The sequence below is a fragment of the Haemorhous mexicanus genome, chromosome 20 (assembly GCF_027477595.1).
Source record: "Haemorhous mexicanus isolate bHaeMex1 chromosome 20, bHaeMex1.pri, whole genome shotgun sequence".
Lineage (NCBI taxonomy): Eukaryota > Metazoa > Chordata > Aves > Passeriformes > Fringillidae > Haemorhous > Haemorhous mexicanus.
In genome coordinates, this window is record NC_082360.1 from 1,492,134 (window position 1) to 1,514,324 (window position 22,191).

At 53.4% G+C, this 22,191-nt stretch overlaps 2 protein-coding genes across 2 annotated transcripts in view; both read right to left on the reverse strand.

Annotated features, from left to right (window-relative positions):
* The window catches only part of LOC132336834 (dynein axonemal heavy chain 9-like), an 89,337-nt gene extending 85,787 nt beyond the window's left edge, over positions 1–3,550 (reverse strand). The window contains exons 1-4 of the mRNA XM_059864731.1: positions 3,525–3,550; positions 2,631–3,309; positions 913–1,109; positions 118–276 (exon numbers count right to left, since the gene is read on the reverse strand). Of these exons, the coding sequence (XP_059720714.1) occupies positions 118–276; positions 913–1,109; positions 2,631–3,309; positions 3,525–3,550 (1,061 nt within the window). The remainder of the gene's footprint in view (positions 1–117; positions 277–912; positions 1,110–2,630; positions 3,310–3,524) is intronic.
* A 566-nt stretch (positions 3,551–4,116) lies between these two features.
* ELAC2 (elaC ribonuclease Z 2) lies at positions 4,117–17,192 on the reverse strand. Its single transcript, XM_059864282.1, has 24 exons — positions 16,987–17,192; positions 16,869–16,919; positions 16,726–16,796; positions 15,418–15,482; positions 14,799–14,856; positions 14,283–14,351; positions 13,649–13,798; positions 13,095–13,153; positions 12,253–12,311; positions 12,091–12,163; positions 11,216–11,328; positions 10,534–10,632; positions 10,201–10,339; positions 10,039–10,124; positions 8,961–9,070; positions 8,604–8,700; positions 8,350–8,488; positions 7,619–7,657; positions 7,361–7,470; positions 6,843–6,942; positions 6,653–6,773; positions 6,393–6,471; positions 5,591–5,735; positions 4,117–4,987 (listed from the first exon to the last, which is right to left on the reverse strand). Exons 1-24 carry the CDS (start codon positions 17,175–17,177, stop codon positions 4,745–4,747), a joined length of 2,466 nt encoding a protein of 821 aa, XP_059720265.1. The 5' UTR covers positions 17,178–17,192; the 3' UTR covers positions 4,117–4,744.
* Positions 17,193–22,191: the final 4,999 nt, after the last annotated feature.

The window sequence follows — 22,191 nt, forward strand, 5'->3', positions numbered from 1 at the left end:
TATGTCTGGGAGCAAGATTTTGGGGTCCAGGTCTCGACATGACCTCGAGCAGCTGCTCTTGGCTCAGAGCAGCAGCACCCCCTCCCCCCAAAGCAGCACCAGCAGCTCCCCCAGCACCTGCTCTTCCAGAACTGCAGCTCCACCTTCGGCGTGGGGTTGGTGCCCTGCAGGAGGGGCTCTGAGGACTCTTTCCTCAGCACTCTCTGGATCTGCTGGCTCCACTCAATGATGGCTGACTCGGTGGCATGGACAAGGGATTTATTGATCAGCTCCAAGCTGCAGGAAACAGAGCACCAGGGTCACTTGGTGCTTTCCACTTGGGCATGTGCATTGCTGATTGGGTCTACCTCAGTGGGCAGCTGGATTTTGCAGTTACAGCCCAGATTCATGTTTCAAAACCACAAAACAATAAAATTCATGAGGGAGAACATTTACAAGGGCAGTTAGAGACAATATGAGGAAGAATGGTTTAAAACTGAGAGTAGGTTTAAATTAGATATGAGGAAAGAATTGTTCCCTGGCAGGGTGGGCAGGCCCTGGCACAGGGTGCCCAGAGCAGCTGGGGCTGCCTCTGGATCCCTGGCAGTGCCCAAGGGCAGTTTGGACACCAGGGCTTGGAGCAACCTGACTGCAGAGTCTGGAGTTTTCCCTCAGTGATCCCAGCAGTTCATTGCTTCTCTGCATGCCCACATCCCCTTCCACCTCCTGAGTTTTCCTGCTTGTATCATTGCACAGTCTCCAAAGACAGAGCCCATGAGCTAGACAGAGCAAAATACCCTCCCTGGCAGCCTGATGAGCTGCAGAGGACAGGGAGCAAGAAGAGTCCCCATGTCTGACAGGGAGGATCTCCAAAAGGTGCAGCACATGCAGCAGCAGAGGAAAACCCAGTGGAGAGCAAGGGCTGGTACTCACAATTTCTCATTTTTAGGATCAATGTTCTCAATTCCCTCCGAGGCAGCTGGAAGAGGCAGCAAGGTCTTGCCCTTCACCTGGCCAACAACCTTGAAGACAGTATTTTTCAGGCTGTGGACATGATGGATGATGTCCTGTGACACCACTCGTGGCCAGCCCTGATGGTTCCTCCGGTTCGTCAGGATGGGCACGATCACCTGCAGCAGGAGCCATGGAAGAGCAGAGGGGAAGAGCTGGAGGAGGGCAGATTTAAGTTTGATTTAGGAAGAAATTGTTCCCTGTGAGGGTGGGGAGGCCATGGCACAGAGAAGCTGGGGCTGGCAGTGCCCAGGGTCAGGCTGGACAGGACTTGGAGCACCCTGGGACAGTGGAAGGTGTTCCTAGGGGTGGCACTGGCTGAGTTTTAGGGTCCCTTCCAACATAAATATGCTGTGTTTTGATGATTCTATGACAAAAAGCCCCATGAATGGACTGGCTACCAGGCTCTGAGGTCCTGGGCAAGCCTGGAGACCCTCATTCACCAGTGTCCCCAGCAGGTGATGGTGAAGGCAGCAGGGCTGGGCTGAGCCCAGGGGCTGTCCCTGCACAGCCCCCCCATAAGCAGAGGGAAGGTCCTCAGGTACCTCCTGGCATCTACAGCAGAGCTACATTTCAGGTTATTTCCCAAAGCTGCAGCCCACTAAACATGATTCCTGTCTTTACCAGTGAAGTTCCAGCAGCTGGGGGCTCTGGGCTGGGCTTGCCTGGACCTGAGCTGCTTCTGGCTCCTTTGTGCTGGGATAGCAACAGTGCCTGCCACCTTGCCCTGGGACCAGAGCCAGGTTGCCCCTGGTGATGAGCAGCCTTTGTGTGCCCAGACTTGGGGGAGGATAAAGGTACAAAACCAGCTACAAACAGACACAGGATCCAAAAGGAACAACCAGGGTGCCACTCCAGGGTGCTGAAAGTTCTTTGTACCACGACCAAAGGAGCAACCACCGTGCCCAAGGAGCCACAGGAAGGGGGAACAGCCCCACAGAGCTCACCTTCAACAGCTTCAGCTGCAATAGTAGCAGGCTTTGTCTCCATTACTCAAATCACACAGACTGCTAATGACAGTAATGCCATAACCAGTCACATCAGCTGTTTGTATTCTTTTGGAGTGTTAAAATGAAAGCTGGGGCCCTGCTGGAACCTCTTGAAGATCCCTTTGGGAAAACATCAGCCCACCTGAGGTAATGGGGCACTCAAATACAGGAGGCTCTTCTGAACATCAGGAAAAACCCTTTCCTGAGGGTGACTGAGGGCTGGCACAGGAGTCTCCATCTGCAGGGACACTGAAAAGTCACCTGGGATATGGCAATGGGCAACTGGCTCTGGGTGGCCTGGTTGGAGCAGGGGCTTGGACCAGATGTGTCTGAGATGTGCCACGCAGCACCAAGTATCCTACAACCACAGAATGGGTTGGGAGGGACCTTAAAGCTCATCTTATTCCAGCCTCTGCCATAGCAGGGATACCTTCCACTATCCCAGGTTGCTCCAAGCCTTGTCCAACCTCACCTTGAACATTCCAAGGATGGGACGAGCACAACCTCTCATTCTCAGGAGCCCATCCTGTGACTGTGTAACGGGGTCATCCCCCACGGACCCCACCGTGACACACCCAGAGCCCACGTGGCTCATGATTTAGGAGACTCCACCGGGCTGTACAGACCCCAGCGCCGCCTTTCCCCCCTTACCTCCTCCACCAGCGCGGCGAAGTGCGGCAGGGGCTCTGCGGGCAGGTCCCCGCACAGCAGCTCGGCGGGGCCGGGGCCGGCTCCGGGCGGCCGCAGGAAGAAGAGCGCCTTGGTGGCGTTGGGAGGCGGCGGGGGCGGCCCGGGGCACAGCCCCAGCTCGCCGCCAGGGCCCCGCCAGGCGAGCAGCGCCGGCCCCGCCGCGCCCCGCACGAAGCCGCGGAGCGCCGGCCCCGCCGCGCCGCCCGCCCAGCGCCGCCAGCGCTCCGGGGGCACGGCCAGCGCCCGCGCCGCGCCCCGCGCCAGCCGCACCGCGCCCCGCTCCTCCTCCGGGGCATCCTCCGGGGCATCCTCCGGGGCATCCTCCGGGGCATCCTCCGGGGCATCCTCCGGGGCATCCGGCCCCGCCAGCCCGGGATCGCCCTCGGCCTCCATCCGCCCGGCTCCGCCGAGTGTTTGCGAGGAGCCGCCGCCGTTGCCCGGGGAACTCCCGGGAGCCGCTCCCGTGCCCCGCCGGGATGCGAGGGCGGTGCCAGCGCTGCCGCCTCCCTCCTGCTGCTCCGGCCCGTTTCGCTCATCCCGGCAGCGCTGCGCAGCTCCAGAAGCAATTCCAGGCTCGCTCCGCGGGAATTTTTCCAAATCGGGCTCAGGCAGCTCCCGTCCTTCGCCCCCGGTGCCGTTCCTGCATCAACCACTGAAGCTGAAACTTGTGTGCTCCTGCCACCGCTGCATTTCCACTTCATTAACACCCTCTTCTGTGAGAAGCAGTTCCCTATTTTCCAAATAAAAGATCCTTCTGTAATTCCATGGAAAGCAGCACACGGATCCTGTGCAGTCCCAGAGCTGCTCGTGTCACCCCAATCAGGTCCTCTCCTGGGCACCCCCAGCCAGCCCTACCTCCACCTGTCCAGTGACAGGAACATTTTGGTTTCCCCAGTCCCCTGCTATTCAGAAAAGCCCAGCAGAGCGTTTCTGGAGGACACAGATGTGTCAATTCTGCAGCCTCTGCTTTAGACAAGCATCACACTAAAGCACAGCTCATAACAAAAGAGGCTTTGCTGATAGTCTGCCCCTAATTTCCCATAAACTCAAAATGAAGTCTTAAGACTTCTGTGCAAGCATCATCTCCTTGTGTGAGGCCTGGGTGTCTAAAAGTTGCCTCCAAAAATGAACTCCTTTATTGGAACAGTACAGAACTCCCCTACTACTTGAAAACAGAGACAGTGTGGCAAGGGAAGAAGCAAGGCTGACCCACAAAAGCCTCATAAAAACTCTTCTTTGGCACAGCAGGCAGGTCTGTGGTTCTTTCCTGTCCCCTGCATCCAGAACCAGAATCTGCTCAAGGACACTCACAGCCATGAGGCTCCAGCATGATCCAGATCTGATGGGCAAGATCTTGGTCTTTACCCCAAAGCCAGCCAAAACCAAGGTCCTTTGCCAGAGAAATTCAGGTTTTGTTTCCTCATTAGTGATCCACACACAACACAGCTTTCTGGAGGATGGCGAGTGGTTTATTCAGATTCTAAATAAAGGGTTTGGAAAACTGATCTTCTGAGTCAAAAAACCAGCAGAGAAAACCAAAATAAAATGGGAACATTGATGTACAGATGTATTCTCACCTCTAATTTACTAAACCCCTACAATTGGGTCCCATTTTACTGTTAATTTTCCTCTTATCACCTGGCTTCTGATAGTGAAGGGAGGCATAACCAGCTGAGACATGCTCACCTTCTTCTGGCCAACCCACAGCCCCTCCAGGGCCTCTCACACCTGATCTCTTGCAAAGGTCACACCTGCTGCTGTTACATTATCAATACCTCATAGCATAAACCCCAAAATTAAAACAGTCCAGAGAGAATTTTGGTTAAAAAGAAAAATTGCCCCACGGACTGGTGAGCCCCTAGAAGAGGAGCAATGTGGGCAGATCCTGTCTCCACAAGGACCAGTGCTGCTGACAGCCCACTGGAGCTGCAGCCCAGGGAGATCCATGATGAGCAAGCAGACCCAGATGCCCAGGCCAGCCCCTGTCCCGTGGTGCTGGCAGCACCACACGCTGCCCATGCCTGTGCAGAGCTGGGCTTCTCTCTCAGAGCAGAGCACTCCCAGCCTTGTCCCTCTCAGTTGGCTGTTTTAAGCTTCTTGTCTGGCAGTTCCTGATGGTTCTTGGCTTGTTTTCTTTTCTGGCACACTGCTTCTGTGCTGTCCCCCCTGGTGAGTTTGTCCAGGACCAGGGCAGTCTCCTTCAGCAGCCTCATCTCCCTCTTCTCCTTCCTCTCCTCCATCTCCACGATGTCATCTGCAAACAAAGCCTTCAGGGGTGGGATCAGCTTTGGGATGGCTGGGAAGTCACCAAAACGAACCTGAAACACAAGCACACAGCTCCTGAGTGATAGCTGCTGTTTGATTTCCTCACTCCCCCTTGCCTTTGGCCTGTGCAGGCAGCAGGGCACTGCCCCTTCCTGTGTGCAGCACCTGCACCCAGCAGCCCTGACCTCAATGAGTTATTGATGTTTTCTTCACAGAAATGCTGTGGCCCAGTACAAATTCTGACTGACAGTGAGCTGCCCTCACTGCCATGAGTACCTTCAGCCAGCTTTTGTCTGCTACAGATGTTTGCTACAGAAAGCCATTGGAGCAGCTCATCAGTTGGGATGGGAATGGAAGCAAAATTAGGTTTTTAGGCTGGGAATAGCAAGCTCAGACTTGAGGTGGCACGAGGTAAATACCCAAGAGTTGGATTTGAGGGCCATCAGCACCTGTCTCACAGCAGTGTGGGGAAAGGGTGACACAGAGTATCTGCTGCCAGCAGTTACAGGAGCTGTTTCAGAGACTTCAGGAGATGGAGTATTCCATCCTCAGGAGATGGAGTACTGATACAGTACAAGAGGAGCATTTAATTCATGAGCAGCCATCAAAATAACACTGACACTGTTCCCAGGCCTGGCCCCAAGCTCCCAACTCACCCTCATATGGTCAAAGGCAATGCCGACCCTGTCGCTGAAGTCCTCGCTGAAGAGCGGGATCTTGGCGTACCTCTGGCTGAAGTGATTGAGCATGATGAACTCTGCATTCATCTTCATCCCAGTCTGGATGGCCTGCGAGGTTGTGCTGCAAAAGGAACACGCCCTGGTCACAGCCAGGCTGGCAGGCACTGCTGCTCTGCACCCAGGGCCACAGCACACCAAGTGAGCTCACGGGCACAGGCCCCTCTCCCTCGGGCAGCCTGCACTGGTGGCAATTCTGACTTCCACACAACCCTGAGTGCAGGAATGCAGCTGTAATCGTTGGAGCCTTGCACTTAAGAGCTCCACAACCTGGGGACAGGCACTTGTCCCAGGGGTGCCAATGGGCTCAGCTGTACCTGGCAGGGAATGCCAGGCAGCTTCTCTTGGTCTCCCAGATTTGCCTGGGCAGCACATGGAATCCCTGGCTGCAGTGCTCTCCGTGAGCTGTGGGGCTAAAATGACTCTTCTGCCTCCTGAGCTTAGTCCCAGGATGTAACCATGCAGAGGGTCTTTCCTTTGGTCTATTTGTAGAGCTACCAATGTCTGCTTGAAAGCTTTCCCCATTTCTTTTGGGGAAGTTGAGAGGAGCTGTGGTGGTCTCAGAGCTGCTGCAATGACCAACACCCCATCTTTAGTGCAGGAGGGCTCTGTGCACATCAGAACCTTTGACAGGACTTGGGCCCTTCACCACCAGCTCCAAGGACTACACCCAGCTGGGCACCTTTCCCTTCCTAGCAGGGACAGACAGAACACACCCCACCTGTGGGTCTTCTCTATCGCTTCCTTTTCCATGCCATCTTCCAGCGTGGCTTCGTGGATCAGCAGGTTGGCATTTTTACCTGTGCAAACAATCACAAATTCAATCTTCAGCTGAAGACTGACCTGCCCAAGTGCCCACAGGAGCCCTCTTGTCCCTCCTCAGCTTTGTCTGTGTGGCAGACACAGCACCAAAGGTTTGGATACTGACAGGTGGAGACCTTTCTCCAAGAGATTCTTCAAGCAGAGGGCTTTGTTACCTACCCATTTGCACTAAGGCCATGCAGGGCATTGTATCACCAGAATAAACTACTTTCCAGCCAGACTTGTGGATCACTGAACACGCAAAGGCATTTTTACAGTGTTGGACTTCACAGGTCTGAAACTGAACAAGGACACAAGTGTTAGACTCCAGGTCTCCTCCAGCCACAGAACCCCCAGCTCAGGAACTCACCTCAGCCAGGTCGTAGCTCTCTAACAGAGAGCTCACAAACTCCTTGGCTTTGGGTCTGATGTTCTCACAGCCTTTCACGAGACACTGAGAAGGAATCATTCTGGGAGGAAGGGAGGGAAGAAGAGATAATTAAGGGCAGGTACAAAACAAAACCTGATCTTCTCTTCAAGCAGCTGATTTCTCCTGTTTCTCAGTCTCAGTTCAGTGCCTTGGCGGCCTGTATAACCTCTCACTTTCATTGGTGCCCCAGTACTCACCCAATCACTTCTACCCCACTACCAAAGACTCTCTCCTACTTGCCCAACTCCCTTTTCCTACAGCAAAGGGAAGCCTGCACATAAACCTCTGTTAATCAGCACAGCTGAGTACAAACCCCATCCTGCCCTCTGCAGACTGCATAGCCTTGTTCTACAGAGAGTGGAAGGAGTCAGAGCCACCTCCAACAAAGGGCTGGGGGAATGGATGAGTTTGCCTTGAATAAAGACCAAGGACATCATTTCTCCATACAGAACACTCACCTGATGTCTCCAAGAATCTCCTCACAGTGGCTGTGGTACTCGTGCAGCCAAGGCATGATCTGCTCAGGTGCTACCAGAAACAGAGGGCTGAAATCCTGACCCAGGGCTGCCTGCAAAACCAAAGGCAGGGGGAAAAAATCACTGCTAGGTGTACACCAAACCAGAGAGAAATGTTAGGGAAAGGCTGGTGCTTCTCCACTACCCTAAAGTTCCCCTCCCCTCACCCAAGCCATGTTGAGGAGCAGAGTAACTACTCACAAAAGCTCTCCGCCGCTCCATCAGGATATTCACCAGCCCCTGCAGAGGGAACACAGCAGACAGCAAGGGAGTCAGAACTGGCTGAGGAGCCAGAGGCAACAGCCACCACAGCTCAGCAAGCCCAGAGAACAAACAAGAAGGGAGAGGGGATTAGAAACACAGAGATTCAACAGGGCCTGGGGAATGAATGAAGAGAGGAATGCATAGCGGGGCTGTTGCTGTAAGGTAGAAAAATCAGAGAGAAAGGCTTCATAAAATCAAGCCTGCTCTCCTGGAATCAGTGGCTGGCCTTGTCAAAGCTAGCATTTTGCAGGTTCCTATGTGAATGCAATCCCATTGTGAGCCCTTTTCCTGGGTTAAAAAACAACTTGCACCTGCATCAACTGTTTTTGCACCACGAAAACTATATTTCACCAACAACTTCCCTGCACATATACACCAGGGGTTTGAGTGACCATTCAATACAGAATAACAACTTGTTACTAACCAATAAAAGTAATTGGCAAGAAAACTACTAACCAATTGGAGTCACACAAGAGGTCTGTAAAACTGTATAAAAAGGAGTTATGTGAATAAAGAATGGGCTTTTTCCACCAAGAAAAAAACGGAGTCCTGTGTGATTCATTCCCACACAGGGCAGCCCACATTCCTCAGCTGGAGGTGCCCAGGTAGCTCTGAGCCCAAAGTTCAGAGCAGAGCTGCACAAGCCCCTTCCCAGCCCCTGCACCCACCGAGTGATGATCTGTGTGCATGTGGGACACAAACACAGCCACCAGGTTACACAGCACTTGGTCCACTTGCTCTCCATAGTGGCGGCAGAGCTGTCCAAAAGTTCCTTCTCCACAGTCCAGGAGCAGGCACCTGGTAGCACTAGTGAGAGGTGACAGAGACATTTAGCAGCCACTCTGAGAGCTCTGAGCAGGGCCAGGCAGGGAGGGGGATCTTTGGGGCTGGAAGGCAGAGATCAGAGAGCCCTGGGGTTTACCTGGTATTCAGCAGCGTGGAACTGACATTGCGGATTTTCATTGGGATTGCAGATCCTGTTCCCAAGAACACAATTTCAGGATAAGCACCCACATTTCCTAGAGAAAACAGACAACAAGGATTTGGAGGCAAATGTTCTCTGCACACTGCCCACTCAGACACCATCTAATTCACCAGCCCAGTAACTCCAGAGCCAACATGGCCAGCACAGGCATTTCTGCCCCCTCAGCAGCAGGTTTGCAAGGGAAGGCAGAACAAGCCCCAACACTTCACAGCTTCATCTGGGCTCTGAAGCAGTGGGCCACCAAGAGGTCCTGTTTTCCACCACACTGCTCCAAGCTAAGCTGCTGCTCTGTACCTGGTACAGCAGACAGGCTCTCCTTGCACTCCTTCACACGGGTCTGGAAGTCAGGGATATCCAAGGCCTCGCTGACAAACTCATCAGGATCACAGACAGTCACAGCATCTCTGCAACAACAGGCCACCCATCAGGATGGGGCAAGGCAGGAGCTGGAACAGCCCTTTTCAGAGCAAAGTGCCAGACTCCTGTGACAAAACAGCCTTACAACAAGAGGACAAATGCTCTTTCCATTTCGAGGGGTTGGAGAAGACACATCCACAAGTATGGTGTGTGCCAAAAAGGCCTGGTTGGGCTGAGCCAGGCACAGAAGTGATCATTTCAGCAAGTGGAGAAGCTCCTGCAACAGCACTTCATCCCATCCAGAGCTGCCAGGCACTAGAGGGCACTGCAAGGCAGCACAGAGGGTGCTGCAGGAGGAGCAGACACCTAAAGGGACCCAGGCACTGATGAAAAGCATAAGAAACCTGTGACCTGGCCTGCTTCAGAGCATGTGCAGCACTTCAGTTACCTCAACAAAGAAATTTAAACTCCTCTTGGCACCTGCATCCTCCTGTTGTGCCCAACAAGGACAGAAATCTGAGCCATGGTGGCTGAAATTCCCTCGCCCCCTGCGGTCCCTTAAGGCTCTGAGCAGCTTCACCCATTTGCCCACCAGGCCAGCAGGAGAAAAGCTAGTAACTGTTTAACCACCTGGAGCTCTCAGCTCTAATGGCAGACTTTCTAGGTCTTCAGAAGGTAAGACTCCCCAAAAACTCTCTCCCTGCCCCCATCTGCTGTGCCACAGCCACAGCTGGGTGCACAGCATGAGTCAAAGCAAAGGACAAAGGACCACAAGGCCACAGGAGCAAGGAACAGAAACTCCCAAGCACTGGCCAGGTGTTGTTTTCAGTGGCTCACTCCTTCATGTGCTACACCTTGTCTGAGACTTTCAGGGGCAGGGACACAGCCCTCAAAAGTTCCCCCAGCACAACCATCAGAAAGGATCTGCAGGGGATCCTGACACAGTGCCCTCTCTCACCAAAAAGCTGCTTCAAGCCAACACCCAAAACCTGGGAAGAAAAAGATTCCCACTGACCTCTGCCACTCCTGCTGTGGCCTGAGGTGGTATTTCAGGAGGCACTCCCCTCTCACGATGGGCACAGGGCACACAGCCTCTGCTTCCTGCAGGAGGAGGGCGACATGAGACACAGCCTTTGCTGAGGGCAGCAGGCACAGGGGCAAGGTGGGTCTGGATTACCTTGCTCTGGTAGGTGGTGAGCAGAGGGAAGATCTCTGGGTGGATGAGGTTCAGCTGAGTTTGGATCTTGTAGCTGCGTGGGTTGTGCACAGCAGAGGAGTTTTCATTGAGCACCAAGTGCTGAGTGCCAGGCCCAAATCTGTCAGAGGACAATAATGCTCAACAGCTTCAGCTCATGTTAGAACTGGGCACATGTGCACACCTGAGCTAAAAGTCTCACCTGAGGCAGCAGAGCCCTCTTTTCAAGGCTCTTTACCTTGGAACAAAGATGTGCACCAGCAGAACAGGCTGCTGCCCACAGAGACAGGAGCCCAGGGAGCACAGGACACGTACCTCTGCATCCACTGCTGGTAGCGGCTGTCTCGCAGCACTGACTCGGGGGTCATGTGAATAACCAAGGCCACCTGGTGCTCAGCAGCTCCCTCCTGGTACCTGGGACACATGCAAACAGAAAGAACATCTGTGCTCCAGTCCGTGTCCTTGGCATGCCCTCCCCTCTCCCCCTTTGGTGGTGCCAGAGATGCCCCCTGAGGCAGGCAGAGCAGGGATTTATTTTCAGAGCACGGCCCTGGAGCTCCAGGACTGCATCACCCAAGCCACAAGGCTCAGGCCATTTGCTGACACCTCCACTGTCCCCCACAGGGCATTTCCTCTCCTCCATCAGCAACAACATCTGCAGAGCCTCCAGGAGCCCAAATGCTTCTGCACAAGCCCTACAGAGTTATGTGCAGTCCAGGCTTCCAGCAGCCTCCACTGCTCCCCAGGCAGACACCAGGGCACATTCCTGCTCTGGAGGTCCCTGGGGGAAAACAGGCCCGTGGCAGCCACAGGACCCACAGGTCCTGCCTTTCCTAAAAGCCCCCAAATGCACCACCAATCCTTTCTTGCACCTCAAGCTCTTTAACAGTGCCAAAGAGCTCAGACATCAGCCATGAAAAACAGCACACCTGGGCTAGAACAAGAGCAAAACTCAGCCCAGGTCCTTCCCCAGGCACTGCAGGTGCCCCAGCCCTACCTTCGGAAGGTCTCGTTTTCACAGACAGCATCCACAAAGCCCTCGTGGGGACACTCCAGCACGAGGAACACTGGCCCAGGGTCAGTGGGGGTGCACAGCTCCTCAGGAAAGAGCTGCAGGCAGAGACACAGTGGTCACAGCACAGCCAGCCTGCACACACAGCCCTTCCTGCACCTCTGCGTCCGACTCCTTCAGTCAGACAGAGCCCAGCAGCCACTCCCAATGCTCAGTGCACCCAGCCAGGGCAGCTCTGGGGCCCTTTCTGCTCTCATTTCACAGCAAAATCCCACGTGTGTAACAGCAAATCCCAACCCTGGCCTCAGAGAAACCACAACCTAACCAAGGAGGGGAATTTCAGCAGTTTCAAGGTTCCCATGACAGATTCAGATGGCAGCAAAAGCATGTGTAAGGGAAAACACAAAGATGTGCTGATCCTGTCTCCCAGGTCAGGATCTTCACTTGCAGATCACCTGGGCCATGGCCAGAGCTGGCTCTGCCTCTCACTGCAGTGTCTGAGAGATGCAGACCCTGTACCCCAGAACTACTGAGTTTATTTTGGTGTCAGAGGTGCAAAGAGGGTCAGGAGGGAGTGATGGCTACACAGGCATTCAATCCCAGATTTAAACAATGCAGGGATTAACTCCACCAGCTCACTCCTAGACCTGCACCAGCTTTGGGGAGATGAAGCAGCTCTGCCAACCAGCAAACACCCAGCCATACCCACACAGGGGCTCATTCCCTGGTCACCACCCCAACAGCCCCAGGCATGCACACTCAGCAACAACCTGGATGTACTGGCAGGCAAAGCATTCTGCACAAGAAATGGTCACCCTGGAGCCCAGTGAAGCCACAACAGAAGCACAGGCACATCTTACCTCTTTGCCTTCAAAAGTGATGCTCTCCCCATTTTTGAGAGCTGTAATGATGGGAAGGATGGCTGGAGTTCCCCTGAGAACAAGGCCACAGAAATATTTAGCTGCCAGCACCCACAGCCTGCTCCTGCTGCCCCGTGGCCCAGGCTGGGCTCTCATACTCACACTGGCAGGCCCAGCTCCTGGGCTTTAGCTGCAAGGAATTTCCCCTTCCTTGGGTGAACCTGCAGAGAGTCAAACACAAATAACCCAAATTAAGAGGGTCACGAAACAAGATCATGTACTGCCAGCTTAAGAGCTTCTTCACCAACCAAGGGAGTATTTTGTCCTTTTTCAGTTCCACAGCAACTGCTCCAATTTACCCCAAAAAGGCTTTTCTGGGCTCTCTGCTTCCCAGGATCATGCTGCTGCTTCTTGCTCCCCTCTCCAGCCAAGCAAGCACGACAGGCTGCCCTCCTCTGAGGGTTAAACAAGAATACAAACTGTATGCTCCTAACCACTGCTGGATTCTAGAAAACACCTCCAGTTTTACACACTCCTACTCATGCTACAGCAACTCTGACACTTGAAAAGCAGAAACACATTAGAGCTTCAAAGCCCTACTTGAAAATGCTGTCTCCATTTAAATCCCTGCAGCAAGATGACATTAGGAAACATTTCCTTACAGAGAATGGTCAATGCCCCAAGCCTGCCAGTGTTTAAGAGATGACTGGACAATGCCCTCAATAATAAGTTTTAAATTTTGGGCAGCCTGAAGTAGCCAAGCAGCTGGACTGGGTTCAGCCCTGGAAGTATCCAAAGCCTGGCTGGATGGGGCTTGGAGCAACCTGACCTAGGGGAAGGTGTCCCTGCCCACAGGGGCATTGGATGAGATTATCTTTAAGGTCTCTCCCAACCCAATGCATCCTGTGGCTATAGATGATCACTGTATGTCACTCCACCCTGAAATACCATGTTTTATTCTCTTGTCTGTTGTGCTGGCTTAGAGACCCTGTGCCCAAACTTACTTTACAAAGAAAAGCTGTCACCAGGTCAGGATGCTTCCTTGCACACTTCTGTTCATCACCTGTAAAACAAAGCAAAACTACTAAAAAAATCATCATTCACTATTACTTTTCTTAAAACCAAACCACACCAGAATTTGCTAAAGCTTTAACAGGAACATTATCCACTTAACCTGGAGCCCAGCAGCAAAATGTTATAAACACCCAAGACCAGAGAGCTTGTGGCTTCAAATACAGGAAGCCAAACTAAAGCCCAAGATTAAAAATCATCAGCCCAGCATCCACCTGTAATTAAATTACAAATGTTGGAGCATCTACCCCTGCCAGAAGCAAACTACTAAGGGACTAACCACACCCAAGCACCAATCCTGTCCAATTTCTAGGCCTTTTAAGTTCTCTGTAACTTCCAAAGTATTAGAACACTTTCTGCTCCATGGAACCTTCCAGCTGAGCTTCTCTACCAACCTCACTTTCAGACAGCAAATGGCTCAGAGGACAAATTCCTATCCTTTGGAACCATCTCAATAAAGTTTAAAAGGCCATTCCATGTGTTTCACCTGCTTTCTTTGGGCTGTCTTTTCCTTCCTCCAAGCTTTGCTGTGCAGCTCTTGGGGATCCAGGCTCTGTGTCCCCTTTAGGGCTATCTCCACCTTGGGGAGATGCTCCAGGACTCTGGGGGGGTGAACTTCCAGCAGCCAGTGGTTTTCCTGTCCCAAATCCAAGAAAAGCAGACAAAGATCACTCAATCCACAGCAACATAAAAGAAAAGCATGAGTAGCATTCCCTCCTCCATGGCAGTCAGGTTTAAATTGCACCAGAATACAGAGCTCCTCCTCCAGTCTAGCTCGCACTTGCATCCTGCAGTCACTTATTTCAGAGCCATCCCTCATCCAAGTCCTTCTCCCCAACCTGTTAAACTCTGTCAAGTCTGTGCTGCACCCTCAGTATCCCATTTTGCAGCAGAAAGAATGCAGCTGGCTGAGAAAGCCAAACCCAGGGTGACAAACAGGTCATTCCATCCACCCACACCTAAAGGAACAAGCCTGACTCAGCAGGTCTTGTTATTTAAATGAGATGCTTCTCCTGAGAAAAGCAAATTAATGAACCTCTGCTTACTCAGGCTGGCAAACAGAAGCTGCTCCTTGAACCTTCACTGTGCTTCCCCTGTCTCCCTGCAGCACCAGGGCTCACCTGTCAGAGGGATCTGGTAGACAGTCATTGTCTCATCCTTGTACTCAGGCTCTGTGTGCAACTGCACAGCTGGGAAGAGATCAAAACCCACCATTAACAAGTGCATAAGCAGAGATTCACACTCTTCAAGGATATAAATCAGAAAAGTGTCATTGTCTGCCTTAAACACAACCTGCTGAACGTTCCCCTTCCCTTTCTCTGCCCAACTGCACACCCCAATGAACAATTAAAGTTTTAAAAGCCCATCATGCTCATGGTGTCATGATGCAAACTCTGGAAGCAAACCGCCTTCAGTGTTTTAAAACCAAATGCTGTTTATAGGCCCTGAGCAGAAACAGAGCTGGAAACACTGTTGTGAGGGGTTTAACAGTGTATCAGAGCAAAAGAAATGTTTAAAACATCCTCTGAGTGGACCTAAACTAGAGGCTGAGGCTGTTGCTCAGCAATGCAACCTTGGCTAGAGATGAAACAAAGTTCCAAGTTCCTTGGTTCACATCCCTAACCCACCTGACCTACCTAAATCCATCCTTTTGAGGGGCCCAGGGAAGAGGCGAATGGCTTTCAAGTAGTTTTGCTGGAAGAGAGGAGACAGGCTGTCAGGAGGGGGCACAGACAGTGCCATGCCAAACAGCCAGGCAGACCAACCTGAGCAGCTCAGACAGCTCTGGGCAGGCACTGTGCCTTTAGAAAGGGAAAGGGCCACTGTCCCCACCCCCTCCAGCCCTGCAATTAGTCAGCAGAAACTGCAAGGAAATGAAACCACTACAATGCTGAGGATTGCAAATTTCTGGTCCAGACGTGGCATTAGGCTGGAAGGATCACATCAAACAGGAGAGCAGAGACTGAGTTCCTATTAATGTAAAACAGGGAGGGAGCAGACAAGGGAACAAAGATCCTCCCCTCTCCCAAAAGCTGATTTATCAGGGTACAAGACTACAAGGCAGGTACAGAAGATTTCTGCAGTCCTGTAACTGAGGAGATTTGGATTTTCAAGCCAGCCCTTTGTGCTGACACTAATTCAGAGCAGCATTTCACACCTGCACAGAGATTCCCTTTGCCACCAGCTCTCCCAATTCCAGGGTGAGCTTTAACACTTTGAGGGTTTGCTCTGCCTTCTGCACCTTGCCACACTTACCAGCTTTGGTGGCCCCAGGAACACACACCTCTGGAGCCCCATGGCTTTCAGGGTGAGGATCATACCTAAGAGCAAGCAGAGAAACAGCTTTCTCACAGCTCCAGTGAGCACTGGTAGATCCCAAAAGAAAGATTCCTCTCTGTTCAGGAGAGCTTGGCCTCTCCATGAAGGCCAAAACTAAACCTGGACCTGAATTTTGTGGCAGTTTCAACAAGTCACCTGCCTCTACAGATAAAGAAAATACACATCTTGATAAAATTAATCTGGAGCAAGGCATCAGAACAGATCATTAATCACCTCCTTTTCTTGGAGATTTCCAGAATTTTAATGGACAAGACCCAGCCATCTATCCCATCCTCATCCAGCACTGAGCACAAGGGTGCCAACCAAGTTTTGTGTGCCCTTTTGGATTCACACCAGCCTAATCACCTCCCTGCTGGCAACACTGCAAACACCTCCTGCTCAGGAGATTTTGGGAAGCTGAATCCAGGCAGAGCCTGTCTCACCACGTGTCTGCAGTGAGTACTGAGTGCTGTGAACTGTGCCCAGTTCTGGCCCCTCACGTTGGGGAGGATGTTGAGATGCTTGAGCACATCTAGAGGAGGCAATGAGGCTGGAGAGGGGCTGGGAACACAAACCCTGTGAGGAACGTTTGAGGGAGCTGGGGCTGTTTGGCCTGGAGAAGAGGAGGCTCAGAGGTGCCCTTATTGCTCTCTAAACTCCCTGAAGGGAGGCTGTGCACAGGTGGGGTCGGTCTCTCCCACCAGGCAGCACTGACAGAACCAGAGGACACAGTCTCCAGCTATATAGGGAAGGGACAGGTTGGGTATTAGGAAAAAACTTCACTGAAAGAATAATAAAATACTGGAATGCTCTTCCCAGGGAGGTGGTGGAATCACCATCTCTGGATGCGTTCAAAAAAAGACTGGACATGGCACTGGGTGCTAGAGTCTGACTGAGGTGTTAGGGCAGGGGTTGTACTCGATGATCTTAGAGGTCTCTTCCAGCCTCATTATTCTGTGATTCTGCAGTGCCGCAGAGCCCCAGCCCAACACCTCCTGCTTAGGGGATTTTGGGAAGCTGAAGCCAGGCATGCTGCTCAGGCAGGGCCTGTCCCACCACGTGTCTGCACTGCACAGAGCCCCAGCCCAACACCTCCTGCTCAGGAGATTTTAGGAAAAAATCTGCCGCAGAGCCCCGGCGCAGCCCAGCCCTCAGGCAGCGATGTCGCCGTCCCCACCGCCGCCTGGAACACCCCGCAGGCCGCACGGTCCCCTGGCAGTGACCGCGGGCTGTGCCCGCACTCACCCGGCAGTCCCCCGACGTTGGCCCAGGACACGCGGCTGAGGAAGATGCTGTCCAGGTGCGAGATCTTCAGCCTGCGGGGCACACGGGGGTGGGTGAGCGGGGCCCGCCGCAGCCCCGCGGTCCCCCCGGTGTCCCACACTTACTTGTGCTCCTGCATGGCGCGCTGCGTGCCCTCGCCGCAGTTGAACAGATACCTGCGGGCACAGCGGCGTCAGGGCGGGCCCGGCCGGGCAGCCCCGCCGCCGCCAGCCCCGCACTCACCGGTTGAACTCGGAGAACACGTACACGGCCGCCCCCGCGTCGCGGCTGCCGGCCGCCACCACCTGCACGTACACGGTGTTGGGCCCCGCCAGGCCGGTGCCCGCGTTCCGCCGCCGCTCGCGGGCCCACACGTGCCGGGGCACGTCCTTGGGGCGCCGCACCGGCCGCGCCGCCGAGGAGCCCTCGGCCATGGCCCGGGCCGCGCCGCCGGGGCCCGCCCGCCGCCACACGAGCGCGCGGCCCGGCGACAGCGCCCGCGCCAGCGCCCACATCCGCGTGCCCGCCCCGCCCGGCGCGCCGCAGCCAATGAACGGCGAGAAATGCCCGCGGACGGACCGCCCCTTAATTACGTCATGCAGGCGGGCCAATGGGGAGTGAGAACAGCGGGCGCCGCCACGCCCCTGAGGCGCCGCTGTGCTGCCCGGCCGCGGACACGTGACCAGCTCTGCCGGTCGGTGTTCGGGAGATTCCGGTCCGGCCGGTTCTGTGTCCGGTCCGGGCGGTTCTATGTCCGGTCTGTTCGGTTCCGTGTCTGGTCTGTTCGGTTCTGTGCCCGATCACTGCCGGTTCTGTGCCCGGTCTGTTCGATTCTGTGCCCGATCACTGCCGGTTCTGTGCCCGGTCTGTTCGGTTCTGTATCCGGTCTGTTCGGTTCTGTGCCCGGTCTGTTCGGTTCTGTGTCCGGTCTGTTCGGTTCCGTGCCCGGTCCCTGCCAGGCCTCTGCGGACACAGCCCTGGAAGCCCTGGCCTGACCTCCATGGGGGGGCTGAGCCTCTCAAAGCCCCTCTGAACCCCTGCTTATTTGCTTTGGTTTAGGGCAGATTTGGGAGAGAACTTTTAAAGGGCTCTTTTAGAAAAGCAGAGTTAATTGGTTTTATTTTTACCTCCCCAGTGTGCTAGATGAGCAATGCCATGATTGACAATAGACAAATATAATGTATAATAATACATATATGACACGATAATAGACAAATATAATGTATAATAATACATATATGACACGATAATAGACAAGTATCGGGTATATAGGTTAAGGTTTATAGATTTATACTTATGTTTTAGCCCCTTGCATTGTCACCAAGGGACAGCCGGGGTTGGGACATTTGCGAGGTCAGATTGTTGCTATGGCAACATCTGACCCTCCCAAATCAAGATTTAAGGAATGGTCTCCACCACTGGACAGGGAAGGGGTTGATGGACAGAATTTGGGAGAGGTTAAAGGGTTAAAAAGGGAAAACCTCCATTGTGTGGCTGGGCACACGGTGGGGAAAATCCCCTGCTCCCCGGGCGCTGTAATATTTTCTCTATTCACTCTTCTGTTGTATTTTTGATACGGCTTAATAAACTTTTCTAAAATTATGAAAAGTCAGTAACCATTTCTCACACCAGGCTCCCCCATTCCCGCTGCTCCTCTCCCCCAGGAGCCTGTCCAGGACCTGGGGACAAGCAGCCAGCTGCAGTGATAGCATCAGCCATCACAAGGGAGATTTAAAAGCAATATCCTGACAGACAAAGGGGGATCCTTATTTCCCCAAGGTGGTATCTGTACTTCCCTTTGTTTGCTGTTTATCCCACTGGAGCCTGGGGTTGTTAAAAGAGCAGGTTTGCACACAGGTGAAAGACAGCACAGGACAATGTGGAGAGTTTGGTGTGTCAGTGGCTCATAAAGATTTCCAGTCTGGTCAGGAGAAGAAGCAAAATGAGAGGAAAGTAGATCTTGAGGGCAAAGCAATAACCACGAGATGCTGGTCCCAGGCACAGAGCGTTGGGAAGGAGGAAAGTTTGACAGGAAACTCTCACAGATGTGTGTGCTTAGCTTTTGGATGCAGAATGGGATGGCAGGAGGGTCTCCCAAAGGGTCCCCTCTTTCTCAGCATTGCAGCTTAGAGCTCCTAAAGCTCTGAGGATTCAGGTTGAACTCTGCTGGGTTTGGCTCTGCACAGCCCGAGGGGTGGGTTTGTTCAGAAGCACATAATCCTGGAATGATTCTGTGCAGGAGCTTTTATTGGAGAGCTCTGGGGGTCAGGGCTACAGACCCAAATCTGACCTGACATGGGTCCAGGATGAACACATTTTTATACCCTTATCATTATATAACTGCACATTAATTGTTAAACTTTTATTGTTCTATTGCACACATTGATTTCATCCAAGCATGGGTTTTGTAATTTCCATCAAACCCCCCAAACATCGTTTCTGATTATTCTTGTTACAATTAAACAGTAATTATATCCAATTACCAAGCAATTATTTAACAATCATATCATTTATCATTTAAAAATGATATCATTTATCATTTAACAATGATATCATTTCTCATAGCCATTAAATGATTTTTCAGGTGCACTTTTGCATGATCCAGTAAAGCCTGAAATTTTCCCAGGGCCTACCAGGCCCAACCTTTGTTTCCAACCCCCCTGAATATCCCATGATTTTAGAAACATTTTATCCCAATACTATCAGATTTACCCTGCAAACCTGTGGTTCCTGAGGGATAACTGAGTTACCAATGGCATCGAGTGATGGGGGACAGACAGGGAGTCCAGGAGGAGAAAGCAATTTGGCAAGGCTTCTTTTGCCATGAAGGATTTGAGTGGAGATTGTGGGGAGGATTACCTTAAGAGGTGAGCTTTCAGGTGGTTCAGCCCTCAGGTTAGTGGCATTTTGCTGAAAAGGTCTTGTTCCTCAGCAACAAATCATGGCAGCACTTGGCAGAGGAGTGGGGAAATTCTCAAAAAGGGCACAGGACATGACAGGCACTGCCCTAGCCAGAAAAACCTTCAAAATAAAACCCCAAAAAATAAATATGCAGAGATATTCGCAATTAAATGGGAGGAAAATCCATTAGGCCTCGGAAATACTTGAATGTAGAATGATTTCAGGGAGGCAACAGCAAGGTGTAACCGAGGGAGCTTCATTAAAGAAGAGTTTACTTTTCTTATCTGCAATCTGCCCCAGCCCCCTGGCCCTGTGTCTGCCAGAGGAGCAGATGTAGGGATAAGCCTGGTCCCTGCAGAGCCCAATCTCCCTCTCCCAGTCCTCCCTGTCCAGGGATATTTCCTTCTGCTCTTTCAATGAAAGAAAGGTAAACACCCCACAGCCAGCTGCAGAGGCTTGGGATTGTTTTCAGTATTGCCTGGCAAAGTAAAAATTAAATCAATTCCTGTTTGTTCGAGGAGGAACAGAACAGTCCATTTCCCATTCCCATTCCCCATCCCATTCCCCATCCCATATCCCATATCCCATTCCCATATCCCATATCCCCCATCCCATTCCCATATCCCATATCCAATCCCATATCCCATATCCCATATCCCAATCCCATATCCCATATCCCATATCCCATACCCCATATCCCATATCCCATATCCCATACCCCATATTCCATATCCCATATCCCATATCCCATTCCCCATCCCATATCCCATATCCCATTCCCATATCCCATATCCCGTATCCCATTCCCATATCCCATACCCCATATCCCATATCCCATATCCCATACCCCATATCCCAATCCCATACCCCATACCCCATATCCCATATCCCATATCCCATTCCCATACCCCCTTCCCCATCCCATCCCCATCCCTGTCCCCAGCCCCCGGCGCTGCAGCGGCCCCGCTCCGGCCCTAGGTGGCACCGCGACTCCGCCACCGCCGCCGCGTCCGGCCGGGAGCGGGCGGGAGGTGAGGACGGGGCCGCCCCGGCGAGTCCGGCAGCCGCCCGAGCCCCTCCGCCTCCCTCCAGCCCCCTTCCTACCCGCGATGTCCCCGGCTGTCCCAGCGCCACCTCCCAAGCTGTCCCGCTGTCCCTGGGCTGCTCTGTGCCCCCCGGCTGTCCCCGGCTGTCCCGCTGTCCCTGGGCTGCTCTGTGCCCCCCGGCTGTCCCCGGCTGTCCCGCTGTCCCTGGGCTGTCCCAGCGCTGCCCCATCCCCTCCGTGCTGCCCCTGCACGTCTCTGCCCCGCACCTGCTGCTGCTCGGGGCTCAGCCCCCTCCGGAGAACCTGCACATCCCGCAGCGCAGCGCTCCCACCCCGGCTGCCTGTCACCTGCCCTCGGTGTCACCTTTAGCACCCCCAGGGCAAATCCTGCGGCGAGGCCGGGCTGGCAGGGTCCCTGCCCGGGGAGCAGAGCCAGCTCCTGCAGTGGCACCCTGTCACCCTCCCGTGCAGCAGTCCCTGCCCCACTGAGGGTGGCACCTTGCCCGTGGCCAGCTCCAGACACAGCTTGGACAGCCCAGCACCCCAAGCTGGGTTTTCACCAGCTCACCCACCCCAGGACTATCACAGGGCCCTGAGGCTGCTGCTTGATGTGGGCAACTCCTGAGGATTAAAGAGGGGCCGTGGAGCATCCATGGGATGTATCCCCTGTTTGTTCATCCCTGGGAAAGGGATCCCCAAGGAGGAGCAGTGGGCTGTCCCCCACTCCTGGGACAGTGATCCCCCAAGGAGCAGCAGTGGGCTTTCCTCCACTCCTGGGACAGTGATCCCCAAGGAGGAGCAGTGGGCTTTCCTCCACTCCTGGGACAGTGATCCTCCAAGGAGCAGCAGTGGGCTTTCCTCCCCTCTGAGCTCCAGCCCTCTCCCCATCCTGCTCCTCCCGTGTGTGCCACAGGAGCAGATCCCTTCAGGACCTCTCTGGTTGTTGCATGGATGATCCCCACTCCATCACCTCCTCCAGAAACCAGAGCTCAGGATTTCTGCTGGGGTTTCCCCAGTGGCTGAAATAATCCTGGAGAGTGGTGCGGGGAGAGCAGCAGGGCCCAGAGCTGCTCTGTCCTGGCAGAACCAGCCCATCTTGGGGCCAGTGGGCTCCGTGGTGCCAGAGCCCCATGCAGACAGAGATGCTGGGATCCCACCTCTGCTCAGAGTGGTCCCTTGGTACTAAGCTCTTCCCCTCACTCCCAGTCATCCCATGAACCAAACTGGGGCGAGCACACACTTCAGTGGGTGGCTGACAGCTCACCCTTGACACTGAGCTCGTTTCACTGCATCCCCCTCCTCATTTATTTATGGTCCTTCTCTGCAGCGTGGCTTCGCCCTGAAGGACGGTGTTTGCACATGTTCCTCTTATCCAGAACATGGGGCTTTGCAGCCACTTCTCTATTTACTGTAATTTTTAGCTCAGACACAACCAGAACTCCCACCCTGTCTGGGCTCTCAGTGCAGAAAACAAGACTAAACTATTTTGGGATGTTTTTCCC

Bases quoted from the DNA above. Each gene is read 5' to 3' on its own strand.
- ELAC2 (XM_059864282.1), bottom strand. From the start codon at position 17,177: ATGGCCGAGGGCTCCTCGGCGGCGCGGCCGGTGCGGCGCCCCAAGGAC. The intron at 8,489-8,603 runs GTAAACCCCAGG...ACCTCTCACTAG, and splicing joins TCCACGCTGCTGAATACCAG to TGCTACCAGGTGCCTGCTCC. The intron at 6,774-6,842 runs GTGAGTTCCTGA...GTCCTTGTTCAG, and splicing joins AGAGCTACGACCTGGCTGAG to TTTCAGACCTGTGAAGTCCA.